The sequence below is a fragment of the Vulpes lagopus genome, chromosome 11 (genome assembly GCF_018345385.1).
Source record: "Vulpes lagopus strain Blue_001 chromosome 11, ASM1834538v1, whole genome shotgun sequence".
NCBI lineage: Eukaryota > Metazoa > Chordata > Mammalia > Carnivora > Canidae > Vulpes > Vulpes lagopus.
Window position 1 is genome coordinate 73,727,338 of NC_054834.1, and position 11,470 is coordinate 73,738,807.

Consider the following 11,470-nt stretch of genomic DNA (forward strand, 5'->3'; position numbering starts at 1 on the left):
ACCCTCACCTCAATCCCCTTGGTCTGCTGGGGAACATGATGACGGCGGCCAAGTCACAAGTCTCAGCCATGACTGCTTCCTTTCCAGTGTAAGACAGCAGGTTAGGAGACAAGAGAAAACCTCAGATTGGTCTGCAAGCCAGTGGGGTACATGCTATTCAAAGGATGACCTTAGCTCCAGGCCCAGCCTTGTAGCCTCCTGGAGTGACTTTGGAAAAATTACTTAAAGCTCTCTATTCTCCAGCTTCCTCATCTATAAAATGGGCATAATTAGATAGACTTCTAAGACTTTTTGAAGGATGAGAGAAACGATAAAGGTGAGGTGCCTGGCCGCAGCAGCAGTGATTGGTAATCATAGGTTACTTGGGACAGATCAGCCTGCCATGACCCTCTAGTGAAGAGCCACTGGGTTAGTTAAGGGGCTGACTGCTCCCAGGTAACAGGTATTTTCTCAGGGCCTCCAGGAGATGTGCCCTAAGCAAAGCAAGTAACAAATGAAGCAAGTAACAAATGATGCCAAGCAATTGATAAATACTTTAAAGACCTGCCCACCATTATGCTAATGAGTAGGAAATCCAGGAGAAGTCTGAGACCTAATTTAGCTTCTGCCCTTGCGGAGCCTGCAATCCATCTGGGGAGAGAAGACCTGCTCATCTGAAATCACCGATGAGTGCATGAGTGCAGGTGCAGGAACTACTGGACTTGCTTGTGGGCGAGCTGGGTTCTGCTGGATGTCCCAGAGTGGGAGGGAATATGCCCGGTAGAGGGGTGCAGGCTATTCCAGCAGGGATATCTGCCCAGGCTCTGTCTAGATATCCTGCCGGCCTGCTTCCTGCCTAACGAGATAGGAAGGAGGGGGCATCTGGGCTGTCTCCACGCTGGGGCAAAATGAGTAGCAGCCTGCAATGTGTAAGGCACCAAGCAAGCTATACAGAGTACAGGGAGGAGGAAGGCATATCCTGCGCTCCTGTACTGCAAGCTTCTTGCAGGGCAGACTCTGAGTTTTCCCCATCTCTCCATCCCAGTTTAGGCGCAAGCTTAAAGAAGTGTTGAATTAGTTCATTGAACAAAACAGCCTAGAAAAGGGATCCCTTGTTCTAAATGCTAAAATCTAAGGCAGGATTTGATTAACTACAGAAAGACCCAGGCGAAAGCCCTGGGAGTCAGGGAAGGGGTGATGGTGTCCCTCTGGGGAGGGTGCTGGTCTGTAAGTCCTCTAGGGGAGGCAGTGGTGTCTTCGGTCACCAGTGCCCTTCCAGCGCCTAACACGGTCAGTCAGTCAGTGCTTCTGCATGGCCTCTCCAGGTAGGATTTGGACAAGGGCAGGACAAGGGTCAGTTCAGTATGTCTGTCTCCCTTTTAAGCTGACAGTGTCTCCAGGACGGGTTCCACGATTTACTCATTTTAGTGTCCCTATGGCATTTTAGCACAATGCCTGCACCCCACTAAAGTATTTGATCATTTAATGTAAGCTGATTTAGAGAGTGTCAAGACAATGGTGTATGAGAAGTTAAGAGAAGAGAGGTGCCTCAGAAGCGCTGAGGGAAGAACTCTGGGGAAACCCACTGGGAGATCAGGGAAGTCACAGGTGACCTTTGCAAGAGCAGTTGGGCGGCAGACACCAAATTCTGAGCTTAAACGAGGTGGTAAGAAAGAGGAAGGGGTTTGGTGGCAAAGGGAATACTGAGGCAGGTAGCAGGGTCAGGGAAGGTTTGTTGTTTTTGCTGTTGTTGTTGTTTTTAAATTTTATTTATTCATGAGAGAGAGAGAGAGAGAGGCAGAGACACAGGCAGAGGGAGAAGCAGGCTCCATGCAGGGAGCCTGACTTGGGACTCGATCCCGGGTCTCCAGGATCACACCCTGGGCTGAAAGCGACGCTAAACCGCTGAGCCACCCAGGCTGCCCTGGGGAAGGTTTTTTGTGTGTGGTTGGCTGGCTTGCTGTTGTTTTTAAACAGGAGATCTAAACATCAAATTGCTACAGGAGCTCTGGCAGCTGGAGAAGCATGTAGAACCTTAGAGAATGGAACCAGGGATGAGCAGAGAAGAGGAATCAAAAGCATTGCTGGGCTGCCATGTGGAGCCAGGTGACATCAGCACACCCACCTCTGTCATGGACTGTGACATTCCCTAGCAAGCCAGAGATGACCAGAGGCAAGGACAGAGAGAAGACAGGGTGCTTTCCAAGGCTGAGGACTGACAAAACAGGAATGGCAGAGAATCGAGGTTCGAGACTCCAGAGGGCTGGAAATGGTGCTTTTGAGTGTCTGAGAGTCACAGGGCACGCAGGACTGGCAGCAGAGGGAAACAAGGGAGGAGAGTGGCCGGAAAGGATGGGCCAGCACTCAAACTCAGTCCTGAGGAAGATGCAAAGGAGGTGCCCTAGGCAGCAAGCTGGGGGAGGTGGACATGGGAGGGCCAAGTCAGAAACCGAAGCATTACAGAGCTTGAGTTCATGAACTCTCCCCCAAATAGCTCCCTACTGATGGTGGTGTGGGGGTGTGAGTCACTCCTTTGGGTTTTGGAGCCCCGGACTATGAGGCAGGTAGCTCTTGGTCAACGACAAGCCAGGTGCCACGTTTTACATACAGCCTTAGAGTCAGGGGCCCACCCATGCAGAGGTCAGCCTAAGAACCTGGAATGTCTGGGGCCCTGCAGTGCCACGGGGAGGAGGACACCTCTAGAAGTCCTTCAGCTCCAAGAAAGCTGGGAAGGGTGTGAGAGAGCGAGGGAGGGAGGGAAGCCTCTCTTCCCCATCACCTCCATCCAGATAGCACAGAGTGGATTAGAAATCCCAGCATCACCTTGGGTATCTGGAAACTGGGTATGACAAGATGTGCAGAAGATAGAGAACTGTCACTTAGGGAAAGCAACTTTGGAGGCAGGGGTAGGAATGGGTATAGAGAGGTGGAGGGTGGCAAAAGGGTAGTTAATGCCTTGCCAGCTTCTTGCTTTTGCAAAGACTGGCCCAACACCCAAGGACTTAGGGCCCTCTTAGGACATGAACAGACTCATTCAAGCACTCAACTTATGGACCCTGTGCATGCATTCACCCGCTGGCCACAGCCAACCCCAGATGGGGAAGGGCCAAGGGAAGCCCTTGTTCCCCTTAACCTACGGGGTAAGGGCCAGTGATCCAGGCCCCTGGCCGAGTGCTCTGATGGATGGCTGCCTCTCAGCTCCCCCTTCTTCTCTGGAGCCACAACTGTCCCTGCCTTTGTCCCTTCAATTCTTGAGCTCCCTGACTCAGCCTGGTTCCCCAATTCCCAGCAGTGGACAAAGCCCTTGTCAGTGAGGTGGGGGTGGGGACAATGAGGGAGTAGCTTAGAACTGTAGGACCAGACTTCCAGCCCTTTCTTTCCCTCAACCTTCAAGGTCTTTCAGCCTCCTGAGTTCAGAGATCTCCTCTAGGCCCCTTCCCAGCTTGCCCAATCTCTAGGGCCTGGTGGATAGGGTGGAAACTAACTAGATCTCCCACCCAGCTAGGCAAAGTCTGACACCTGGTGGCCAAGGTGAGAAATGGCCAGAAGGATCACTGCAAATCTCCCCAGTTTCTAAGGAGCCAGGCTGGCCAAGGTGAAAGGGGAGGTAAGGGGAGCTTTGGAGGGGGTGGTTAGCTGAAAAGACAGGCAGTGGCAGAAAACCCCAGGTGCACAGGAACCTGTGTCTTCTACCGGGTTCCTGCCCCTTAAGCCCACTAGGCTAGAGATCCTGGAACAGGGAGAGGTGAGGTGTCTGGGAGGGTCAGGATGGACTAGGAGGAGCTGCCTGAAGGAATTTTGGCCCACAGGGTGGGGAATGGGGCCCAGGGAGTGTGAATATGTGGGGGCTGGGGATATGAGTCTGGCTGCCCAGAATCTCCAGCTCAGGGTGGGTGGCAGGGCCTGAAGGCCTGAGGAAAGGGGGGTGCTGGGAAGAAGGAGGACAGCAGGCTACGCCCCATAGCCTGTTGGGCCCAGGCAGCTGCTTCCTTCCCTCTACCTGCCCCCACCTTCCTAGCTGGAGCTGGCTCTCTCCACAAGCCCTATTGTGAGCAGGGGGAGGGGGAAGGGGCTCCCAGGGCGCCTGCGCAATGCTGAGGCCCCCCCCCCACCCTGCCACATTGAGCTAAGCCAGGCCTAATCCCCCTTCCCCTTGGAGCAGTAGGCAGTGGGCCTCAGCCTTCAAGAAGGTGCTGGGCTCCTGTTCCAATTCTTGCTCTGTTTTTCTCTTGGGTTCTCCGGAGATGTTGGCAGGCAAGCCCCTTGAGTGTTCCCAGGCCCAGGTGCAAAGGTCACTCCTGCCAGTCCCATCACCAGCCTCTGGGGGTCAGAGCTGACACAGAAACAGGCTCCTGGGTCTGGGGGGGGCGGGGAAACGCCCTGACCCAGGGAGAAGGTGGCTCTCAACTCAGACCTCTGGCCTGGCCCTCCAGCCTGAAGCCTGACTTGTGATAGTCCCCATGTGACAGCAGTTTTGGGGACAGGCCAGGAGGCTGCCTGAGTAGGGAAAGGGGTTCCAGGAAGAAAGGTGAGAGGAGGCAGACGGGGTTGGACAAGTGGAGAAGGAAAAGACCTGAGGATGGGCAGGCCCAGGTTCTAGTGGCCGGCACACCCCAGGGATCAATTTGGTGAGATACTGAGTTGGGGAAGGATGTCTGTTTGACAGGGGTGGCTCCAAAGCTCCCAGGGGGCACTCAGTCTCACTATTGTCTGACTAGGACAGGAGGGCAATGCTGCCTGTGGAGAGTTCTCTGGACTCCAGGGGAGAAACCCAGCCTTCGGGCGCCTGCACTTGAGTGGACAACCCTGATTCTTCGCCGGGACCGGGGGGACATCTTCCAGGCCAGGTGGGAGAGGCTAGCCTGGCCCGGGCCAGGCAGAGCTGGGGGCAGCTGGCAGGATGCCCAGGCAGTGCCCACAGAGCAGGTCAGGGTGCCAGAGGAGAGAGGGAATGAGCTCGGGCGGCAGTAGGAGCCACTGTGGCCGCCCAGCGGCACACCCCATTTCACGCTCCCTGGGCGGTGGCAGGGCCCCACGGCTATCAGCTTTCAGGGGTGGGAAGGATCAGGAATGAGGAGGGGTCTGCCCCACCCATGGCTTCCTACTCCCCCAGGGCTCTGTGGACTCGGGAGTGAGGTGCCACACACCTCTGGGAACACCCTCTGGGGAGAGGAGCCTGGGCACCGTCCCTCTGTAGAGTGTTCAGTGCCTGACTAGACACTGGCCTTCCTGGGCCTGGTAGAGAGGGCCTCCTGTGTTCCTCCCCAGTGCACCAGGCCCCTGTCTCCCTCCATATGGGCCCCACTTAGTCCATGAGGCAGATGGGGGATTAGGCCAGGCCCAGCCCAGAAAATAAAGCAGGGAAGGGCCCTCCAGCTCTGTGCAGTACATTCATGAGCTCTGACTCCCACTCAGCCTTCCTCAAGGAAGTGGATAGGGAGAGCCAGGCAGGAGGAGGCCGTTGAAGACATGGCTGCTCTTGCTCCTTCCCTTTGGTGGTCTCCTCTCCAGAGCTTTTCCTCTCTTATGCCCACCTTACTTGTATCTTAGAGCACCCAGAGCCCAGAGCAGTTGGACGAGGGTGTAGACAGAAACTTCTGAGTGGACCCTTGTACTCCTGGAAGAACCAGATAGGATCTCTAAAGGGCAGTTAGAGCTGGGCTGGTCCCTGTGCTGATTCCCAGACTCCCACTGACCAGCACTTTTGCCTGCTGCCAGGAAGTTGGTGAGGGGGAGGCGGGTGTAGGGGTGACTCAGCGATGACAGGAGCCCAAGGGACAAAGGTCATGGGTGGAGAATTGAGAGACACTGTTTACAGCAGCCCGCCTCCTCCAGGAGGTCTTCCAGTGTTAAGCTAATGCTGTGGTCCAATTCCTCTCTGACCCACCCTTCTCCCCTTTCCTGTTTCTTAGTAATTTTGTCCTTGCATTGACAACTTGTGTGTCCCATCTGCCTACCCTGTTAGCCTCTGAGCTCCTCTGTGGAGAGGGCACAGAGGGCCTGTGACTTAACTGGGGCCCCACAATGCCTGTGACGATCAGCACTTCCTACTTTCAAAAACCATTTTATGGGGCGCCTGGCTGTGGAGCACCCAACTCTTGATCTCGGGTCATGAGCTCAAGCCCCACGTTGAGGGGTAAAGATTACTTTAAAAAAAAAAAAAGAACTTTTTTTTTTTTAAAGGAACCATTCATTTTACATCTATTTTAGTTGAGTATGTGGGAAAGTGCTGAGAACAGTACTTGGCACACCGTAAGTGCCATGTAAGTGTTTAGTTTATGGTTGGTATTTTCTGCTCTTACTGTCACATTGGTGAGACAGGGCAGATTTTACTGATAAAAAAAAAAGTGGGGACACAAACACGCTGGCCTCCTGCTCAGTGTGGAATCTTCCTGACTAGTAGGGTGGGCATGGGCGCGCTACGTGACCCCAGGAGAGTCGACGAGGCCAACGCTTGCCTGGACTGAGAGTGGGCAGGGTCTTTGGGCACAGACTGTGAGAAAGGAGCTTTGGAACCCATGGGCTTCTCCAGCCAGGTCTCCTGGGGCCAGTGGGGGTGGGGTGGGAGCTGGGAAGGAAGGGGCTGGGTTAGCCCATCGCTCCTCGGACCTCCAGACCTGCCCCCACAAGGCTCTGCGGGACAGGGGGTGGGCGTGGAGGCTCCAGCTGGACTCTAGGGAGTTAGCGAGCGGCCACGGGGATTACTGAGGCTGAAAAGAACATTTGCCTAGGAAGGGAAAAGGGGAAGTGAGAGGCCGAGGATAACGCTCTATTAGTCCCCCGAGACCCGCTGCGGCCCGACGGGGGGGGGCAGCAGGAGGAGGCGCAGTCTGGGGCATCTTGACAGGTCCCCCACCCAGCCCCGCCCCTTCTCCCCAGAGCACAGCTGTGGCAGGCGCCCCGCCCCCTCGGCCTCCGCCGCCTGCCATTGGCTGGAGTCGGGCCCCGCCCCGCAGAGGCGGCCAACCATTGGCTTAGGTCTTTGCTGTTTGTGCGCCTGTGGGGGTGGGGGACACGCGTCATTCCCTGGAACCGGCGAACTTCCTCTCCGCTTGTCTGGGTCGCCCCGTCTGCCTGTCGCTGGCCCCAGGCTCGCTCTCTGGCCCCAGCCCTCTCCTCTCCTCTCTCTCCCTCTCTCTCTCAGCAGCTGTCTCTCTCGTGCCCGCTGGCCTCTCTCCTTTCCCGCAGCCGCCTCCTTCTCTGCCTGCTTGGGTGGCCGCCATGGGCCGGAAGCGGCTCATCACTGACTCCTACCCCGTAGTGAAGAGGAGGGAGGGCCCCGCTGGGCACAGCAAGGGGGAGCTGGCACCAGAGCTAGGTCTCTTCCGTGTGCGGGGGGCGGGAGCAGTGGACACCAGCGAGGGGCTTGCGAGGACGCGGGCGGACGGGGGTGCTGGAAGGGGAAGCGAAACATGTCCTCTACTTCCTACTGCAGGCCTGGCAGTGGCCGGCAGAGGCAAAGGGGTGGTGAGGGCCGGGGAGCAGTGGGGCAGCTGTGAGGCCGGGGGCAGGCCTGAGGAGCCGCATGTCATTGCAGGGGAAGAGCCCCAGCCCCTGAGCGTGGATGAAGCAGAGCTGGAGCTGCTGAGGCAGTTTGATCTCGCCTGGCAGTATGGGCCCTGCACAGGTGAGAACCCTCTCAGGCCCAGGAACACATCCTGGAGACAGTCCTGTCACCTGCAGGTCCCTGAAGCAACCCAAGCCCCTGCCTGACCCTCTCGGGCACTGTCTCCTGAGACTAGGGGATGTGGAGGCCCTGACACACCCCTCCATACACATTCTCTAGCCTGAACTCCTCCCCACCCCCCATGAGGTGCCAGTGTCTTCTTCTCACCCCGGCAGGGATCACACGGTTGCAGCGCTGGCATCGGGCGGAGCAGATGGGCTTGGAGCCTCCCCCAGAAGTGCGTCAGGTGCTACAGACCCACCCTGGAGATCCCCGCTTCCAGTGCAGGTCAGAGACAGGCCAGGAAGGCTTTCAGGGGAGCCAGGGGTTTCATCAGGCACCACCAGCCTGCTGGCGCACAGGGTGGGGACTGCCCTGACCTGAGGAAGAAATGAATGTGGGCTTTGCTGAACAGGCAAGAAGGTGATCTCCAAGGTGCTTGGCTCAGGAAAGCAGAAGATTGCTTTAATAATCCTTATCTCTGAGCTAATGGTGGGGTAAGAGTGCACCCAGGACCCAAGGGACTATCTATTTAGTACAGAGGGGTTGGCCAGGGACAATAAGCCATGGCCAAGAATTGGGGCTGGTGAAATCAGATCAGGGACTCAATTGTCTCTCTCTGGTTTCTCTGCCCCCACCCCTTCCCTTGCACAGCCTCTGGCATCTCTATCCCCTGTGAGGTACCACCTAAGACTTCCTGCCCACTATCCCAGGACCTCAAGACACAAGTGAGAGCCAGTTGCTGCCCCCTTGGCTCAGTTCTGCCGTGAAGAACCTTTAGCAGGAAAAGAATCTTATAGAGAAAAGAGGCTGAATCTGGAGGTCTCTGAGGCTCAGCCCTCCATCTAACCAGCAGGCTCCTGGAGCTCCCTCTGAGAGCCAACACAGCTGAAGCTTGTACTTCCTACATGGAAAGTTGTCTCTGAGGATAAAGACTTGGCCATGACCCTTCGATGCCTGCTACACACCTCTTCAACCATAAATACTGTGGTCCTGGGAACAGTGTAGCAAATAGGCACAGCCTTGGACACAGCTAGACTCAGGCAGATGTCTAAGAGGCAAAGATGCACTCCCTACTCAAAGCTGGGAATCTAAGGGCAGAACTGGCAAGGGGTTCCTAATGCTTATCAATAAAGAACACTGAGTCTGGAAGCCTAACCTCCAGTCCCTTAATGTGGCCCTGAGTGGGCTGCCAGCAACCAGCAAGCTGACAGGTGGGAGAGAACCAGCACTATGCTTTCCCCTTGCTGCCCAGCCCTAGACCTTGGCCAGAAGAAAGACACCTTAAAAGACCGCGGGACAAGTCCACATTAGAGCTGATCAGCCTCTGGCGCCTCCTGGTGGTGGACAGGGAAACAACTCTTTAGTCACCTTAGAAGACCAGCCAGAGAAAATGGACCTGACTCGCTACCTAGCCTGCCCAGTGTGGCCCACCTCACAAAAATGGGTCCTTTGTCAGGGGAGAATCCATAGGGTTCACACCTCATAAGGTCCAAACCTACACATTCCCGCCAAGCACCTCTGCTTCCCACACTGGAGCCACCTGGATCAGCAGGGTTGACGAGGCTCTCAACCTGCAGGTCCTGCTCAGAGATGGCCATCATCTGGTGGGCTTTGGTGGGGGAACTGGGTAGAGCAGAAACAATGTTTAGGGGCCCCTGGGATGGTATCATATGGAGAATGGAGTCCGTGTTCCTCACGCTGTGTTTATCTTTACTGGCTGTCCAGCTCTGCATCCTGGGCAGAGACAGCACTGCTATTAACTCCTTGGGGACAGGCCTATAGAGCAGCCAAGTGGCCTCTCTAGCCCCTACTGTACTCGCCACTGCCCGTGCCTCAAGGATCTTAAATGAATCATCTCTAAAGTTCCTAAAGGGCTGTTAAGGTAGATTTTATAGAGAAGGAGCCTGAAGCTCAGAAAAGCTGTGTGGGGTTGCTCGGCAGCACTGGCAGGCTGGTGGTGGTACAGAGATGAGAGGCCATGTGCACCAGGCTCTTCATGTCTACAGCCATGCCCCTGCCCATCTGCTGGGTACTTGCTGTATGCCGGGCTCTAGAGGTCCTCTTGGGTGTTGTTAGTGGTGAGGAGACAAAAGAAGACATACAGGTAAATATTACCTGTATGTGGTAATCAGCCATGTGGTGGTCAGTGGTAGGCAAAATTAGGGATAGACATCAAAGAATGCCAGGGGTGCTTGGAGAGGTTGATCAGGGAAACTCTCTGACAGGGTGGGATCTCAGCAGAGATCTGAATGAAGTATAGGAATGGGACTGGCACCTATGGGAGAGTTCTGGACAGAGGAATACCAAGCATACTTCCCAAGATAGGAGTGTTTACACCCTGGTCCAGGAACAGCGTGGAGGCCAGTGCATCCAAGGCAGAGGGAGCAAGAGGAGTATGCTGGGAAATGAGGCCAGAGAGGTAACAGGTCGATCCCACAGGCCTTTCAGGCTGAGATAAGGAATCTGGATTTTAATCTGAGTGAGACAGAAGACATTGGTAAGTTGTAAGCCAATAAATGACATAATCAAGCTTCTGTGTTGAAAACATCACTCTGGCTGTTGGTGGAGAACAGTTCCTGGGGTGAGGGAAAGAAGGGGCAGCAAAACCACTCAGGAGGCTTTTGGGGTTGGCCTCGAGAGAGGCAATGGTGATTTGGACCAGGGTTGGGAGATCAGTCGGCTCTGGGTCTGAGAGGTGCCAAAGAGAGAACTCCAAAGGTTTTGGCCTGAGCAGCTGGAAAGCCAAAGCTCCCATGACTAAGATGGGAAAGACCATGTGAGGGGCAGGGGATGCTGGGGAATCAGAAGTTCACACTTGACACCCAAGCAGAGCTGGGGAGTAGGTGGTGGATACTCAAGCCTAGAATTCTCGCAAGCTCGGAATTTGAGAATGTAAACATCGGCATTTTTTGATGATGTTTAAAGCCCAGAATGTGACTGAGGTTACCTGAGGGGTCCAAGGATGAGCCTACACTTTCTATGCTTAGAGGGGAGGGAGAGGGCAACGGAGAAGGAAGGTGGTGGGGCTGGAGGAAAATCTGGAGGCATGGGCCTGGGAGGCCTGGGCAGGAGGTACTCCAGGGTCTCAGATGCTTTGGAGAGGCTTGTAAAATGAAGCCTGAGGGCAGAATGCTGGACTTGGCAATGCAGAGGTCACTGGGGACAAGAAGTTTCCATGAGTGCCAGTATAAGAGTGTGCCAGAGGGGGTAGCCCCAGTGGCGCAGTGGTTTGGTGCCGTCTGCAGCCCAGGGTGTGATCCTGGGGACCCCGGATCGAGTCCCATGTCAGGCTCCCTGCATGCAGCCTGCTTCTCCCTCGACCTGTGTCTGTATCTCTGCCTCTGTGTGTGTGTGTGTGTGTGTGTCTCATGAATAAATAAATAAAATCTTTAAAAAAAAAAGAGTTTGTCCCTTAACTGACTGGGTCACCCAGGCGCCCCTCAAGGGAGGGGTTTTGATGTGTCATTTTGTCTTTTGTTTTGGATAGAGTGACACTATAGCATGATCACACAATGAGAGAGTGAGCCAACAGGGAGGGTACTGTTGCCACAGGAGACAAAGGTGGGTGGTATGAGTGAGGCCTTTGTGAGAGAGACAAGGGCTGGGCCCAGGGCCCAGGGAGAGGGTGGCCTCAGGTAGGAGCATCCAGCGTGACAGGAAGGGAGGCCAAGGATGTGGGAGTAGACGCGGGTGGGAAGGTATGGTATCAGTGGGAACATTTGAGAATCTGATGTTTGCTGAGAGCCTCGTGCAGCTGGGAGGGGTCTGATGTTTACTAAGGGCCCTCCATGCCATCTGCTGGGCTGCTGTTTGACCAGAGTG

General features: G+C 55.3%; 1 protein-coding gene across 1 annotated transcript; it reads left to right on the forward strand.

The window, feature by feature from the left end:
- Nucleotides 1-6,976: 6,976 nt before the first annotated feature.
- Nucleotides 6,977-10,178, forward strand: POLD4 (DNA polymerase delta 4, accessory subunit). The gene is made up of 4 exons (XM_041722180.1): nucleotides 6,977-7,297; nucleotides 7,517-7,606; nucleotides 7,822-7,933; nucleotides 8,300-10,178. Exons 1-4 carry the CDS (start codon nucleotides 7,201-7,203, stop codon nucleotides 8,322-8,324), a joined length of 324 nt encoding a protein of 107 aa, XP_041578114.1. The 5' UTR covers nucleotides 6,977-7,200; the 3' UTR covers nucleotides 8,325-10,178.
- The last annotated feature ends 1,292 nt before the right edge of the window (nucleotides 10,179-11,470 follow it).

Bases quoted from the DNA above. Each gene is read 5' to 3' on its own strand.
- POLD4 (XM_041722180.1), top strand. From the start codon at position 7,201: ATGGGCCGGAAGCGGCTCATCACTGACTCCTACCCCGTAGTGAAGAGG. The intron at 7,298-7,516 runs GTCTCTTCCGTG...ATGTCATTGCAG, and splicing joins GGAGCTGGCACCAGAGCTAG to GGGAAGAGCCCCAGCCCCTG. The intron at 7,934-8,299 runs GTCAGAGACAGG...TCCCTTGCACAG, and splicing joins GATCCCCGCTTCCAGTGCAG to CCTCTGGCATCTCTATCCCC.